The sequence below is a fragment of the Megalobrama amblycephala genome, linkage group LG15 (genome assembly GCF_018812025.1).
Source record: "Megalobrama amblycephala isolate DHTTF-2021 linkage group LG15, ASM1881202v1, whole genome shotgun sequence".
NCBI lineage: Eukaryota > Metazoa > Chordata > Actinopteri > Cypriniformes > Xenocyprididae > Megalobrama > Megalobrama amblycephala.
The window spans coordinates 484,253-502,286 of record NC_063058.1 but is presented as its reverse complement, the minus strand read 5'-3'; the positions used below and the strand labels follow the sequence as shown (position 1 = coordinate 502,286).

Genomic DNA, 18,034 nt, shown 5'->3' with positions numbered 1-18,034 from the left:
GCCTATGTCAAATAATGTTCTTAGTCTTTCGTTCCTGTGACAGAAGATACAGTAGTTTACTATGAATTAAATAGAAATTAAATTAAATACAGTTTATTGTGTAAACAAAATAACAATAATGACCAGGAAAAAAATGATAATTATAAACCATCCCGAAATACACCGTGACTCTTATTCTGAAATGTCTGCAGCCTGCGTTGTACCCTATTGTAGTAGCAGGCTACTAATGAGGGAGATAAATATGCATTCTTACAACCTACAACACATTACCATATAAACATAGTGTAGTAAACATTGTCGTAATTCATCAATATTAGTTTATAAGCAATCTCTTGGCATAAATGTGCGCTATTCATTAATTACTAAGCAGTCTGAAGTGCTGCTGATGAGCCTGTAGAGGGCGCAACAGCGCCGCGTTTCCCGCGGTTAGATCAGCGCGTTACACTTCAAATGTGCGCATCTTCCACACAGGACAGCAGTCCTGACTGGATATGTTCCCAAATCGTCCCTCTCTTTCATTTTCGTCTCGTTTTTAGTCGTTGACGAATATTAGAGTAGATTTTAGTCATAGTTTTAGTCATTCAAAACACATTTTTATTTAGTCATCGTCTCGTTTTCGTCCGTGAAAAAATGTCGTTGACGAAAATTATGACGAAAATTATTCGTCAACGAAATTAACACTAGTTTATGCCAATAGATTAAAATTGAACCTCAATTCTGTTATATCTGAAACACAGTCTGGTTTTTTAAAATGCCGTCATATATCCAGCAACATAAGATTGGTCCTAGATTTGTTGGATTACGCAGATTCCATGCACTCTCAAGGTCTTATTCTCTTTCTTTGACACGATTGAACACAATTTTCTTTTAAAATCACTTAAGTTGTTTGGTTTGGGGGACTCTTTTATTTCCACTATAGTAGAGTATCATATACACTATGTCAGAATGATGATTTATTACCCTGATTTATGACCCAAATTTCTGTGTGTTGTCAGTCAAGCTGACTGGACAGTGGATGTCAAATATGTTTTTTTTATGGGGGTTTGTCGTCAGGAAGTCATAAATAATGATATAAAATTTACGACACAATGTGCAACAGAAATAGCAAAATGTAAAAGTCCTGCATACATCACCAGAGAGAAGTTTACTCACTCATTCAATCTACTTATGATATTTTGATTAAAAAAAAAATAAATAAAATGATCAAAACAAAACAAACAAAACAAGCGCTTATGAATTGTTCACAATAAGATCCATAACATGTAGATAGGATGGAGTTTCATTCTATGGCAACTTTAAGTTAACATCTATACTGAAGATAATGGTAAGATGTTCAGTTTAAGACTTTTAGTAACATTGTCATATTAAATTGTTTTGAGAAAAATTAAAATGCACCGTACATATTGAATATAACACTACATATTGGTAATTTTAGTGTTTTTCAAAATATACAAACACTTTTAAACAGTATTCTGCAATCTGAGTAAACCATTATTATTTCTATAACATAGAGATTCTTAGAAGTCAGGGACATTAGATCCGATCACAGTTTTATTAAACAAAAACAAACATATAGCGATGAACACAGAGACTGGGACATCTATATGAAACTGATCCGTTTCAACAGAACTTCTTGTCGATGTTACAGACATCACAGATGTTTCAAGAGTTTTTGGAGTAGCCGTTGTAATGCTAGAGCTGTAGAATGTCTCTGTGTTTTAGTTACTTTATCTTAAACCTTATTTAAATACCAAATTCAGGAGATAGGGCCTGTAGGTGTGAAACATCCAAGGATGTGATGCTCCAAGGATGTGACACCTTCAGTAGTGAGGGTCGCTGATAGAAAGAGGTCTTCATACCATTGTTTTACAGCGTTTTTAAAAACAATACTTAGGTGTTTTACAAGATAACATATTTCAGAGTTCCTTGCGCTATATTCAGTATCCACATACCGCCACAAAAAATCTATTTCAGCGCTATTTAAAAACTCGGATGACGAAGACGAAGATTTAAACCATTATTTTATTAAGTCAAGCAAATTCATGGGGAACGTACATGGACAAACAAGCTAAGAACACCTAGAGTTCACTAACATTACACCAGATTCAAGGAAAAAAATTGTTTTTCAAAGTTGTTTTGCCATGTGTAAGGAAAGCACACACACACACACACACACACACAGACAGACACAAACAATACAAGCACACAGCAATATGCTGAAAATGTTGATATTAAAAATTAGTAAACAATTTCGAAAGCAGTGTGTTTCAGGAAAAGTGCAAACAAATCGAAGAAGCATAATAAACACAAATGTCTCCAAACTGTTACATCCTAATATTTGAGGTGGTTTCAGAGTCAATTGACTGCTGGGAAAAACCTCTTGACTTGTGTGAAGTTTGATGAGGCCGAGAACACCAGCATTGTTAAACATGTGGTACAATAACAATGTTTAATAGAAACAAGAATCCAACTGACTGAGACTGAGTTTGTTTCACATATAACTGTAAATTATCTCAGTAAAAACAGTTCACTTGCATTTGCTAGTTATAACTATTAACATTTACAATATGTTAGAACATTTTAGTAATTTGGTGCTGAGCACAAAAACTGCTTATCAGGTTTTCATAAAAAGTATAACAAATGTTATAGACATAGAACACAACGTCTGTTTTCTGGATCAGATTTAAAGGACAGCCACCAAAAAAATTATTGGAGTTGACAGAATAAAAAAAGGCTTGAATTATCCCACCTTTCACTTAAAACTACTACTTATCAACTATAATTAATTTACTTAAAGACAAAACACAAAAGAACTGTGTATCTATGACTGTGCCATGAAATGCACAGCTTTCAAGTGTAATAGTTAGAAAAGTTTGAAGTGTAATAGCTGTATAACAGAAAAACAGCAAGACTCACTTTTCATGTTGGGGCGTTGTGTCTTGTGATCCCACATCGTAGACAGACCAGAAAGATGACCTAAAAGAAATATCATTTGTTGAGTCTTAAGCAGTGTCATGTCGAAGAACTAGAAGAAGCCGTTTAATTCTCTTTATGATGTATTCGATAGTGTTTTCATTAACTCCTGTGAACATGTTTGACCACATTCTGAGAGTAGTCTTTACAAACTGTACAAACATACAAAAACAAAGAAACAAAATTGTAAACAACATCATCGACTAGTGGAAAAATGTCATTTACAAAACAACATAAACTTTCACAATAGACCAGGAGAGAGGATTTCTGTATTCTTTATAGCTAATTGTTTTTTTCCTATATGCCTTACACAAGTTCATAGTAAATTAGTCTCTTGAATGTACTTTTATGCAAATATAATACCTGTACAAAGATTGTTTGATTTTATATATAGCCTTTACAAGGACATGTAACTTTATGGTTCTTAATGTGTTTGCAGCATAGTCCCTCTAACAAATTTGACAGAAGAGCAACAAATGTACAAAGATTTTTAGCGCATACAGTAGCTTTTTTTGAGACAGAGAAGATGGTGATAATAGTTGTAAACATACTATAATCTTTCACCTCAAGCGGCATGTTGAAAGAAATTATTCTGCAGACGTTAAACAACTTAGGAAAATTGTTTGAAATGCTGGTTTGTCAAATAAGAAAGTTCAGTCATATATTTAAAAAGTTTCATCCCATGTGAGGAAAAGCACTTTTTTGTCTTCACCTAAAACAAAAACACATCCCAACCAACAAAATGTGAATAGTGTCATCTGCTATCTGAACGAGATGACTAAATTTAGTGGAGTAATAAAAATGTCATTTACAAAACCAGATTTACAAACTTGTAATCGCTCACGAATGGCTTTTTGTGTTTTCTGTATTTATTATAAATGGTGCTTCTCTTGTATGTTGTACCCTTTTCTTAGTGATTTGACACTTGAATTTACATGGTGATTTGTGCATATATTTTTTAATTTTATCTTTGAGTTTTACCAGAGTGTGAAATGCTGTTGAACAACCTCAAATCTTTAATGAATATCCAGCTTTCAGGGCGTTGCTTAGTGTAAGTGATAGTGTACTTAAGGTGTAAAACAGCAAGACTTACTTTTCGTGTTGATGCTTCATGTGATCCCATATCATAGAAAGCTGGAAAGTTGCACTAAAAGAAACATCAATTTAATCAAACACTCTCAAGCAGAAAGATTATCACTTAAATTCTTCATTTTTATTCCTGTTCTGAATGTTGACAGCAAAAAACAAAACACAGTCTAACAAACATAATGTGAACAGTGCCATCTGCTATCTGAACAAGATGACTAAAACTAGGAGAGTAATAAAAATTTGCAAAACTACATTTACAAATTTTCACAACTGCTCACGAATGTGTTTCTGTATTTTTATTATAACTATACTTTTCAATGTGTGCTGTACCCTCTTTTCTTAGTGATTTCCTCTTTTTGGGTGTTTTGGATACACACAATTCTATATAAAGATTATGTTTGAAAATTATCTGTAGCTTTTGCAAAAGTGTGAAACTTTGCATCACAGCGGTGTGACGTAGCCCTGATAAAATATGTCCATGTGTAAAAATACACACATAGATTTTAGCACAACTATTTACACACACAGAAAAATATCTAACTGTATATTGTCACTTTCATTGAACATTCCATTACCTGTTTATTTGAGGGTCAAAGAAAATGGAAATAGCTGAAACATACTAAGCTACTTTCTTTATTTTGTGCTGGATGTTGAAGTTAAAAAAGTGTTAGTAAAAAACAAACAAACAAACTAAACTTTAAAAGCAACATGAAACCATAATATCCCTATTGAAAATGTTGTATAATTACATGTTGAAGCATACTCTCAGTTTGAAAATGACTTCCATACTATTTTCTTTTAGTATAAAGCTTTGTCTGGATCACCCAACACAAAGTTTTTCTCAAAAAGATCACACCTAGAAGAGTTTTCTTGAGCCTTGCAAGTTTGTACTATATGCTTAAAACTTAATGATCAACATGATTCCCTTGTGGTTGTTAAACACCTCAGGTAAATAATTTTTAATGTAGTTTTGTCAAAAGAAAAAAGGTTCATCCATACATTTAAAAAAGTTTTCTAAGTGGGAATTATGTATTTGTCACAAACAAATTCAAAGAGTTTTTACTCGTGTGAGGAAACCACTTGGCTACATTAGTAATAAAAAATGCTGGTCATCAGACTGTTTTAAAAGAAATTAAAGAATAAAATAAAGTAAAAGTTTTATTTAAACATGCCTTGCTTTTAATGGCAAACAGATGTATAAATGTTTAAATGATTAAAATCACTTATGTCTTATTTAACTTATTTAACTTTGCAACACACACGCACATATGCATGCACACACACATACACACACACACACACACACACACACACACACACACACACACACACACACACACACACACACACACACACACACATATATAGAGAAAAACACCTGTTTATTTGGGGTCAAAGACGATGGTAATAGTTGAAACATTCTACACTCATCTCTTTAATTTTGTGCTGTATGTTGAAGTTAAAAAAATGATAGTAAAAAACAAACAAACTAAACTTGACAACATGAAAACATAATATTCCTATTGAAAATGTTGTATAATTGAGAATATTGTATAATTACATGTTTAAGCATACTCACAGTTTTCTTTTAGTATGAATCTTGATCACTCAACACAAAGATTACACCTAGATTAGTTTTTGCTCATGTGAGGAAACCACTCGGCTACATTAGTTATAAAAATGCTGATCATCAGACTGTTTTAAAAGAAATTAAAGAATAAAATAAAAGTAAAAAGTTTAAAGAAAATAGACAACATGTCTTGCTTTTGTGGCAAACAAATGTATAAATATTTAAACGTTTAAAATTGTGTGTCTTATTTTACTGTATTTGTATGTATTTGTTCTTTTGCAACACACACACACACACACACACACACACACACACACACACACACACATACCTACTTAACTACAATGTGAGGACGTATGACTGGATACCCTACCTTTAGGGACTACCCTTTCTGAAGGGTCTAGAGACTAAAGAAAGACATCACTGCGCTTCTGGAGAAGCCGTTATTACAGATATCACTTGATTTTATCAATAAAACACTTCCTTAAAGACCTGACACTTTACCTTCACATTGGGGACAGTATTTTATATGTCCAATTTGGGGACATACACAAACTCTGATCTAGTCATCCTTTGAGGACTGTGGAGATACACAGACTCTGGTTAAGGTACACTATCAGGACTTTGTTGTAACTTGTAATTTTATAAGTTATTTATCCTAAGAAGACACAGAAGTGTAATATTACAATTCAAAGTTTCAATACTGGGTACTGGAATCAAGCTAGAGCAGAGAAACTGGTGTGAGAGACTAAACTGGGCTTTTTAACTTCTTCAAGATCACTGAAAATGGGTAGCATACATTTTCATTTGATTTGCAGCTTGAGATCGAGTGCCTTTGGATTGCTCAGTTGGGAAATGACAATTAACATTCAGAAATATTATTGATTCGACTGTATTGACTATCAGAGAACAAAAAATGAACTGAATTAAGCTGAATAATGACATTATTGTCTTCTGCAGAACTGTTTTACAACTCAAATATAAGTCATGTCAATTGTTAAAATTTGCAACAGTTATTTTAAGGTGTTTTGAAGTTAACTGTATAGTATAACACACTTTAGAAATAAAGTTGTCTTGACTTCAAGGCAGAGAACACTTCCCTGACCACTGCCTGCATCCCTCTAGTTTATGTAGTATTGACTGCAAATAATCATTACCCTAAAAACATCTTAAGATGTTTTCCTCACCAGAGTCATCTCTGGCTACTCACTGGGGCCTTAAGACATTAGGCATGTTTTCTGCAAAATGTAATAATAGTCAAAAAACTATATGAATAAAAATAGTGACACACACACTCCGATAAAATGACTCTTTGAGGACTCTAGTCATACACAAAATCCGACAAAATGACTCTTTGGGGACTCTAGTGATACACACACTCCGATAAAATGACTCTTTGGGGACTCTAGTGATACACACACTCCGATAAAATGACTCTTTGGGGACTCTAGTGATACACACACTCCGATAAAATGACTCTTTGAGGACTCTAGTGATACACACACTCCGATAAAATGACTCTTTGAGGACTCTAGTGATACACAAAATCTGATAAAATGACTCTTTGAGGACTCTAGTGATACACACACTCCGATAAAATGACTCTTTGAGGACTCTAGTCATACACAAAATCTGATAAAATGACTCTTTGGGGACTCTAGTGATACACACACTCCGATAAAATGACTCTTTGGGGACTCTAGTGATACACACACTCCGATAAAATGACTCTTTGGGGACTCTAGTGATACACACACTCCGATAAAATGACTCTTTGGGGACTCTAGTGATACACAAAATCCGATAAAATGACTCTTTGGGGACTCTAGTGATACACACACTCCGATAAAATGACTCTTTTGGGACTCTAGTGATACACACACTCCAATAAAATGACTCTTTGGGACTCTAGTGATACACACACTCCGATAAAATGACTCTTTTGGGACTCTAGTGATACACACACTCCGATAAAATGACTCTTTGGGGACTCTAGTGATACACACACTCCGATAAAATGACTCTTTGGGGACTCTAGTGATACACACACTCCGATAAAATGACTCTTTGGGGACTCTAGTGATACACACACTCCGATAAAATGACTCTTTGGGGACTCTAGTGATACACACACTCCGATAAAATGACTCTTTGGGGACTCTAGTGATACACAAAATACGATAAAATGACTCTTTGGGGACTCTAGTGATACACACACTCCGATAAAATGACTCTTTGGGGACTCTAGTGATACACACACTCCGATAAAATGACTCTTTGGGGACTCTAGTGATACACACACTCCGATAAAATGACTCTTTGGGGACTCTAGTGATACACACACTCCGATAAAATGACTCTTTGGGGACTCTAGTGATACACAAAATCCGATAAAATGACTCTTTGGGGACTCTAGTGATACACAAAATCCGATAAAATGACTCTTTGGGGACTCTAGTGATACACACACTCCGATAAAATGACTCTTTGGGGACTCTAGTGATACACAAAATCCGATAAAATGACTCTTTGAGGACTCTAGTGAGACAAACTGATTAAATGAGTCTTTAATATTAACAATATCAACACATTGTGGCGAATAACAGAAATTCAAAAAGATTAGAAAAAAAAAAACAATTTACAAAGGACAACAATGCAAATGCAAAACTGGCACTAACTTAGAGGCTTCCGTACTTCCTCCATTCATCCGTCTTTAAATTCTCTCTAACTTCCTCCTTTACCTTCACCCTCCTCCTTCCCTTTACATTCACTCGCTCTTTTCATCCCCTTTACATTCGCTCCTCCCTCTTTTCACAACCTTTACATTCGCTCCTCCCTCTTTTCATCCCCTTTACATTTGCTCCTCCCTCTTTTCACAACCTTTACATTCGCTCCTCCCTCTTTTCATCCCCTTTACATTCGCTCCTCCCTCTTTTCACAACCTTTACATTCGCTCCTCCCTCTTTTCATCCCCTTTACATTTGCTCCTCCCTCTTTTCGCAACCTTTACATTCGCTCCTCCCTCTTTTCATCCCCTTTACATTCGCTCCTCCCTCTTTTCATCCCCTTTACATTCGCTCCTCCCTCTTTTCACAACCTTTACATTCGCTCCTCCCTCTTTCCATCCCCTTTACATTCGCTCCTCCCTCTTTTCACAACCTTTACATTCGCTCCTCCCTCTTTTCCACAACCTTTACATTCGCTCCTCCCTCTTTTCATCCCCTTTACATTCGCTCCTCCCTCTTTTCACAACCTTTACATTCGCTCCTCCCTCTTTTCATCCCCTTTACATTCGCTCCTCCCTCTTTTCACCTTTACATTCGCTCCTCCCCCTTATCCCCTTTACATTCGCTCCTCCCTCTTTTCATCCCCTTTACATTTGCTCCTCCCTCTTTTCACAACCTTTACATTCGCTCCTCCCTCTTTTCATCCCCTTTACATTCGCTCCTCCCTCTTTTCACAACCTTTACATTCGCTCCTCCCTCTTTTCATCCCCTTTACATTTGCTCCTCCCTCTTTTCACAACCTTTACATTCGCTCCTCCCTCTTTTCATCCCCTTTACATTCGCTCCTCCCTCTTTTCATCCCCTTTACATTCGCTCCTCCCTCTTTTCATCCCCTTTACATTCGCTCCTCCCTCTTTTCACAACCTTTACATTCGCTCCTCCCTCTTTTCATCCCCTTTACATTCGCTCCTCCCTCTTTTCATCCCCTTTACATTCGCTCCTCCCTCTTTTCCACAACCTTTACATTCACTCCTCCCTCTTTTCATCCCCTTTACATTCGCTCCTCCCTCTTTTCACAACCTTTACATTCGCTCCTCCCTCTTTTCATCCCCTTTACATTCGCTCCTCCCTCTTTTCACCTTTACATTCGCTCCTCCCCCTTATCCCCTTTACATTCGCTCCCTCTTTTCACCTTTACATTCGCTCCTCCCCCTTATCCCCTTTACATTCGCTCCTCCCTCTTTTCACCTTTACATTCGCTCCTCCCCCTTATCCCCTTTACCTCAAAAATGAAAACGGAACATTGAAAATAGGGCTGGGCGATATATCGTATGCGATTGTCACGCACATTTCGTCAGTAAAGTCGGTTCCCTGATTACCGCTAAATCGCCATCACCTGCTTTCAAATGGAGCGGCATTTAATAAACAGAGCCGTAGTTCACTGATAAGCCACGCAATATCGTGTTCGTTATCGAAGGCGATTCATCTGCGATAATGAACGCGATATTGCGTATCTTATCAGTGATCTACGGCTCTGTCTATTAAATGGCGCTCCATTTGAAAGCAGGTGATGGCGATTTAGTGGTAATCAGGGAACCGACTTTACTGACGAAATGCACGTGACAATCGCATACGATATATCGCCCAGCCCTAATTGAAAATGAGAACTATTCTTTCTTCATTAGCGTTCTTATACTCTGTCTTTCTTGATATTCTGCTTCATTCCATCCTCAAAACAATTTCTACACCTTTATCCTAATTTCTTTTAATTTTCCTCCATTTCTTACAAAAAGAGAATGTGCTTAAAAGTGTTAAGATGGCATGTAAAATATATTTATAAGAGCTAATATGGGATTATTTTACTTGGGATAAATGGTACAGATTATTTTTGATTAGTTTATGTAACATAGCAGTACAGTCTTTTGCTAACAACGTTAATGTACAGCACCTTCAATGAGCTGGTCGCTAGTTGAGCCACTCTCTTCACACAAATAAGTCAAATAATACTTTTAACACTTTCCACATCATATTATATTTTTACAGTATTTTTATATATTATATATTTATTTTTTTACAGTAAAGAAGTTATAAAAGGCACTGAAGTGTTTTTGTGTTTGTGCCTCCTCACAAACCACCCTTTCTTTTAAGAGTCGTGATCCTGTTCCGCACATAATTTTTCACACCAGTCCATGTTCGCTGCTTCAAAGCTTCTGGCTCTGCGTGAATGCATCTTTCACAGTCTTGCTTACCAGGAACTTTGCATGTCTTGATGAACTTCATCATGTGTCTCTCTACTGCTTTTACCTCATTGTCCTCCCATTTCTTTTTTGGAGCATTTGAAGAACCTATGGAATAATTAAAAATGTAATTCTCATAACAACTAAATCAGTGAGTATGACCAAATCATACATATGTCCTAATTTGTAGATTTTTCTGAATTTTGAAAAGCCCTTGGATGGCTATTGCTGCTTGGAGCTAATTTATGGTTATTTGATGATTATTGTGTGTGTAGTTTAGAGATTTTTCTTACCTTGATCCTCTTGTGAAACAGATTGATCAGATTGAACAGGTGGATCAGTCTCTGCTGGTGCTGTTGTCTGAGATACGTCACTGTAATCCTCCTCATCACTTGACATGGAATCACCTTGAGCCTCAAGTTGCTCTAAACAATTGATAAAAAAAATCAGCAGTTTATTGATTATACTTAGCATCTGTAACATATGATAATGTACAGTTTTTGCAAATATATACAGCACAGACACACACAGACCGTTCAAGTATACTCATACCATTTGGGTCAATTTCAATGTCGTCAAGTTTCTTTCCTTTGAAGTCAGACAGTGTTCCTTTCTCCATGGCCATTAGGACTTTACTCATTTTTGTCAACTGCAGTGTCCCCTCTGGTAACCGGTAATACGGTGACGGTGATGAGGTCATCACAGAGGTGGACACAGCACAGGGTGCCGATGAAGAGGATGCATCAGTTGCAGACGCGACTAAGGATGACTGTAACAGTTTGAAAATATAATTTGAATAAAAACATAAGGTCTACAAGCAAAAGAACTAAGGAAACTATTAATTAATATTAAAATAATTAGCTGTTAATGGACTGAGGTGTTGATCACAGAGTATTGTGATGATGTTGACATATTACTCAGTGGTGGATCCGAAATGGTCAATATTCATATTCATGCATTTTTATTAATATTTATGTTAATCGTTTATGGCTTATGACTTATCAGTTTCACTTTTGATTTCCTATATTTATGTACTCATACTTTATATACATTACTTCTTATCATATTTTCAAGTATTTGCTTGTTATTGTACCTTTATGGTTATTCTTATTTTATATTTAAGAGTATGCTTGTTATGTTCAGTTGTTCTTCAAGTGTTCCGGTGTGACAGGTCACGCTGACACGTTTGCGGTTAGACACTGGACGCCTGCCAAGTACTGCAGAAGTGATGTTTTTAACATTTGAAAAAGTTCCCTAAGGGTTAAAACAACATATTTTTGACACTGGACCAGTGGACGACGTAATGGGTGAAATTAACCTTTTTCATTTTAACAAAAACATCAGTTTGAGGGGGTTGGGAATTTCCCTGTATGCTTATAGTATAATATGGACTGAGTTATTGATAATTTAGCTTTTTCTCTCCTTTGCTATCCTGGGCTTCTGCTTCTTCTCTCTTATCTGCAAATGTCTTAATGTTTTAATTCTTTTTGATTTTCATCTATTAGATACAATATTCTGGATTTTACAATACTCTAAATGTATTATTAACTATTGGCTACTCCTTTATGATCGTTATTTTCCCTTTTGGTTTTATTAAATATTTTCATTATCGATCAAAGTTTGCGTGTGAGGCTAAATTTAATTGTAATCAAATAATTTTTCATCAACTTTATCTACTGCTTGGATCTCATTTTCCCAAATTTTTTGCATCACTCACCAAACAATCTTTTTGTGATAGCTGTTTAGCAATCTTATTGCATTCATTTTCAATTTCTGCTCTGTTAAAACGTTCATAGCAATCTTCATTATGTTTTCTTAATTTTGCCAGTCTTGATTGAAAACACTTCTGTGGATATATAAAGAAGTATTTAGCATAAAGGGTTAGTTCACCCAAAAATGAAAATATTGTCATTTATTATTCACCCTCATGCCGTTCCACACCCGTAAGACCTTCATTAATCTTCGGAACACAAATGAAGATATTTTTGATTAAATCCGATGGCTCAGTGAGGCCTGCATCCAAAGCAATGACATTTCCTCTTTCAAGAACCATTAATGTACTAAAAACATATTTAAATCAGTTCATGTGCAGCTGCCGTCACGCCGTGTTCAGTTCTAGCTTGGTTTGTTTATATTGCGCTGCCTTTCTGCTAGTGATGTTAAGGACAGTATTTTAATTTTCTGTCATGATTGTGAAAAATGTCGCCATTGTTGGTCATTTATGCTGAATCGAGAATTGTAATAGGAACTCACGATATCGTTCGGGGAAAAAAACTTGATGGTAATAGGCTACAATTTTAGCCTTGGTTGAGAAGGTGAGGAAAGACGACTTTTAGCAAATGTAATAATGTCACTAAATAAACCCACTGCCTTTCACTAAAAAAAAATAATAAATCACATACTTAGCTGAGTTTTGTATTTGGTTTTTGTGTAATAATAATAATTAACATTATGTTTGCGAGTATGATCACTCGTTTGTGAATGATTATAACTTGCACACACAGCCACTTCAAAACTGTTCATGAGCTTCTATGGGTTTGATTTTGGTCATTTGTTGAAATTAATACAAAAATACAGCGTGTCGGTGTCCATCCCCTGATCGTGACCCTCCGATTCTCCTTCGTGGGCATATGGGAAAGTGAATATTTACAAAAACAACATTAAAACTAGTTACATTTACACGCTTCCAACAAAGAAATGCATCGACTTCTGTCAGCTTGTTAAATATTTATTTTATTTGGACATTTTCTACCATTCGACGGCTGAAGCGGCAGCGCATGACTGTTTTCATGGTAACCAGATCAACAATGTGAACAATTCTACAAAACTGAAGGGAAAACACCAAATTATAATTAAATAGGATAAAATATCTTCTCCTCCCTGCAAACGATAGCATGAAGAATGTTAATATTTAACCGAGTCAAAAACAAAAGGTAAGTATCCATATTAATTTCAGAATCAGCAGACGCAAAACGCTATAAAAGGCGACAACTTTTAAAGTTAAAAAATGAAATAAGTTATAAAAAACGGTATAAGTTATGTAAACGATATAAACACCTTCTGGGTTCTCGATTTTAACGATTTGAGCAACTATAAACAATGCGAAACCTTTTGAGTTTTTGATAGGATTCCTATATAGAAACATCACTCCCTGCCCTCCAGACTCATTCGCGCTGCTGCTGTGACGTCATGTGCAAACAACCTATTCATAAAGCTCCAAAGCAGTGTTTTGAAATCGGCCCATCACTATATTGTTGAAAAGTCGTTATTTTGTTTTTTTGGTGCACAAAAATATTCTCGTCACTTTATAATATTAGGGTTGAATCACTGTACTCACATGAACTGATTTAAATATGTTTTTAGTACCTTTATGGTTTTTGAGAGAGGAAATGTCATTGCTTTGAATGGAGGCCTCACTGAGCCATCGGATTTAATTAAAAATATCTTAATTTGTGTTCTGAAGATTAATGAAGGTCTTACAGGTGTGGAACGACATGAGGATGAGTAATTAATGACATTATTTGAACTAACCTTTTAAACAAACATAAAATGTACATTAACAATATTGAAAATAAAATTGTGACAATAACTAGGTAACTAGCAGAGGTGGGTAGTAAGGCGCTACATTTACATTCCATAACTTTTGGTGCTCAAGCGGTTAATAAACATAACTGCACGTTAGGGTTGGGTATCGTTTGAATTTGAACGATTCCGATTTCGATTCCTTGTTTCAATTCCGGTTCCTAACGATTCTCAATTCCGATTCTTTTAAGAGGCAGGGTCAAAAAAAGTTTAGGATATTTTAAATGAGCTAGCTAACCATTGGTCTTTCTGAATAAAAATAGTCTGACCTTCTCCATCAATTTTAATTCTATGAACTTTTTTTTTTATGAACTGTACTATGAATTTCTCACAGGGCTGTTTTCAACTACAATTTAAATATTAAATCTATGAACGTGAATATAAATATTATAAATTATGAATATATTGAAAACACATTTACACATGAGTGTATGGCTGCATTTACACTGCAAGTCTTAATGCACAAATCCGATTTTTTGGCCAGTGTGTTTACACTCACTTTAGACGCGACTGGTATCCGATATCTGTGTTTACATTACTTCCTGCCCCACGATGATCGTCACTCATAGTTTTAAAAGCACATAGTAGATCCTCGGGTTTTGAATGGTCGTGCTATTAAAATTATTTATATATTTCATGGAGAGGCCATGATTATCCTGTCAGAATGGATAAGTTAACAGCTGTCATGGATGTATTGCAGCGCGAATTCTGAATGAACGGATATAGACCGGAAAATAAAGGTAATTTGTGTTTGATATTTTATCTACATTTATTAGTTTTAGAATTCCGTTTTTTGAATAAATTCGAGCGAGCAAGGGTAGAGCGTGCGCGCGAGAAAAAGAGAGCTACAGTGAAGCTTTTGGCTTATAAGAAAAACAACAACACGGCGGTCTTTTAAATTAACCGGGCAAAGTTTGAAATTCAGCTGCTGCATATATGTGTGTGCATAATTTCTTTCACGTTAGACAAAGTTCCCACATCAATATAGAGCATACATACATGTCTGCTTCATAATACAACATTGAAGCTATATTTTTGTGAGCAAACGTTCCGCCCTCGCCGTTTGATGGCTTGGAATTACAATGGGAATCGGATATGCGTGTTTAGACGTAGGTCGCATGTTCAAAGATCGGATAAAAATCGGATCTCGTGTGGATTGCCAGGCTGGGGGTCGGAGCCAGAGGAAGAGGCAGCGGAGGACGGTCGGCACAGCGCGTCAAAGACATTTATTTATTTCTACTCCATGAACTCAGAGGTGCTTTATCATGTTCGACGTGCACCCTCCTATGCACGAAACAATCTTGCCGCAAATGTTGCATTTTGCAGAGATTTCGTTCTATTTAGAAAAGTGAAACCACACTTTGGACCGCCGACACACACTATCCATGTTCGACTCGCTCGGTTATGCCAACACTTCCGGTGGACGCTTCTTCGTTGGTGTTCAGCGGTTTCTTCCTCCAGTCGGTGGACTGGGAATCGAAACTAGGAATCGAAATTTCAACTTTTGAACGATTCCGGGAAAATCGCAAAGCTAGTCCCGGTTCCAATCAATACTCGATACTCGATACCCAAGCCTACTGCACGTGTCTAAAGAACATTGCAGCTGGAGCTACTTCTCTCCGTTTGTCTATGACGAGTCACACAGATACTGTGCTTCTCCGCAGTGGTTCCTTCCAGACCGGGAAGGAACCAATTTAACTTTTTACATTTCTTTTCACAGAAATTACATTTCTAATGACAAAATATTATTTTGTACCATTTGGAGCATTTACACAAAGTGTGCTGGATGAAGTGGACACGCACCTACAATCAACTAAAAACAAACCTTCTAATGCATCCTACGGTCTGCCAGCGATAAAGATCTTTTCTAGTTGAAGCTGTTAGTAGTTGCCCGTGTTGAATAGGGTGTTCAGTATTTTGGGGGCGGAGCAATGAAGGGAGGGGTGTGGTTGTTTGGGTGTCGATTTCAAATATCAACAGTTTTCCCCAGAAATCATCTAATAGTTGCTGCATTATGAGATAGTTACCGTTTTTTCTTGATGTTCTTGCTTTGCCTGACTGCTTATGTGGACCACTGCTGTTCACCTCGTCCAATCCAGGTGAAGAAACAGGAGCAGCACAATGGGGCTGGATGCCAGAAAAGGAACCAGTGAATATAAAAATCAGAAATGTTTGTATAAAACAGAAAAACCAGTAATTACTCTAGCTGTCCTACAGTAACTTTATCTATCGCTCCTTTCCTTCTGTTAACACCCAGACACACTACTCACAAAAGAGACAATAATAAAGAATAATGATACAGATGTTTTAAAGTGGACTTACCGATCTCTGCGGACCCAAACTGATGGATGGCTTTTTATCAGAGGATTCAGTTGATGCTTGATTCAAAGGCTTGAGAAATATGAGACCACAATCACATGGTAACTAATCAGATAGTAAAAGATTATCATGAATTACTGATCAATCTTTCTATCATTTTCTTGATAGTACCTTGACTCGCCATGGCCAATCTGAGTATCCGTGATTGAAAGTGATTTCTTCCCCTGGTAGAATGTCTCGCACAGCAAAGAGACACAGGTGAGGTTTCCTGCTCACTTCAAGGGTTCTCATTTTGCAAGTAGGATTTCTGTGTTCGTCATTTACAAGTCTTCCCAAGGAACAGTCTTCTTTAGATGCATCCATGCTATAAAGACATAAAATTATTACTCAATTCTTGTAATCTTATATATGCTAGACATGTAGAGTTATTTTTAAGTGGAAACCCACCGCTCTGCATAAGTTGTATGTCTCGTTTTTTAATCTACCTGATTCAGACCATCAGCTGATCATCAGGACACAGCTCTATGAACTCAACCGAGTGTGTCAGGTTAAGGAGACAAACAGAATCTGCAGAGAGGAGGGTCTGAGAACCACGGATCTATCGGATAGTGTATGGCAACATCCTCTCAGCAGACAAATGCATCTAACATTCACCATTTTGTTCTCTTTTGGGAATACGGTTAAAAACGAATATTGATGACTCAAAGAAACTGCACTCAGCACCCTTCAAGTCAATTCATGGTTAAGTTTAAGTATTAAGGGTGTGTTCACACTTGGTATGTTTGTTTAGATTAAAACGAACCCTGGTGCCATTGCTCTTTTATGGCACTTTCTCACTGTGCGGTACGACTCAACTCGGCTCGGTTTGTTCTTCCACTGCAGTTAGTACCGCTTCAAAGTGATTGGGATTATAGTCTGATCATTACAGTTGTGCTGCCACCTCGTCTACTGACCACGATAGAGGCGTTTCTTTTTTCAAGTTGCATGTGATGGTCATTTAAAACAAGTCGATTAAAAAACACGAGACAGCAAACCCGCTAGAATTAAATCTTGCAGGTTTGCGATACAATCTAGTGTCTCTACTACATCAATCCAACAGGTCTGTACTCACCACCAATTTCTGCCACGCCACTGAAAGTCAAACAGGAACGCGTTCTCAGCCTCAGTGTAGTGTTCAGTTCGGTCAAGACTTTCTTCTGAACTCAGAAGTTCACCTCTGTATTCAAGAACGAAATCACGTCTGAAAAAAGCTCTAGTGGTGAAAACCCCACGCCCTGAAGAGGAGAAATGCATTAGTTTCAGCAGTTTATTAAAAGTCAACTATCATTTTGATCATTACTTAAAGTTCTCTGCCATATAATGTACATTATATGTAAAAGGGAAATTACTGAATGAAAATAGTCAATAGCCAGGCAAATTTCTAAGTATGCTGTGCTTTTATACATTACATTATACTTTAAAATCTTAAAATTATACAGTTAAAATTTCATACACTTTCATACATGAACAATATTATCTTGGCTTTATATAGTTTAGAA

At 36.4% G+C, this 18,034-nt stretch overlaps 1 protein-coding gene across 2 annotated transcripts; it reads right to left on the bottom strand.

Annotated features, from left to right (window-relative positions):
* Positions 1-10,202: 10,202 nt before the first annotated feature.
* LOC125247794 lies at positions 10,203-18,034 on the bottom strand. Of its 2 annotated transcripts, XM_048159279.1 has the most exons (7): positions 17,608-18,034; positions 16,668-16,860; positions 16,500-16,568; positions 16,205-16,304; positions 11,148-11,354; positions 10,889-11,020; positions 10,203-10,703 (listed from the first exon to the last, which is right to left on the bottom strand). In XM_048159279.1, exons 1-7 carry the CDS (start codon positions 17,787-17,789, stop codon positions 10,483-10,485), a joined length of 1,104 nt encoding a protein of 367 aa, XP_048015236.1. In that variant the 5' UTR covers positions 17,790-18,034; the 3' UTR covers positions 10,203-10,482. The 2 variants fall into 2 exon arrangements, with proteins under 2 accessions (XP_048015236.1, XP_048015237.1); XM_048159280.1 differs by lacking the exon at positions 17,608-18,034 and having other exon boundaries at positions 16,678-16,802.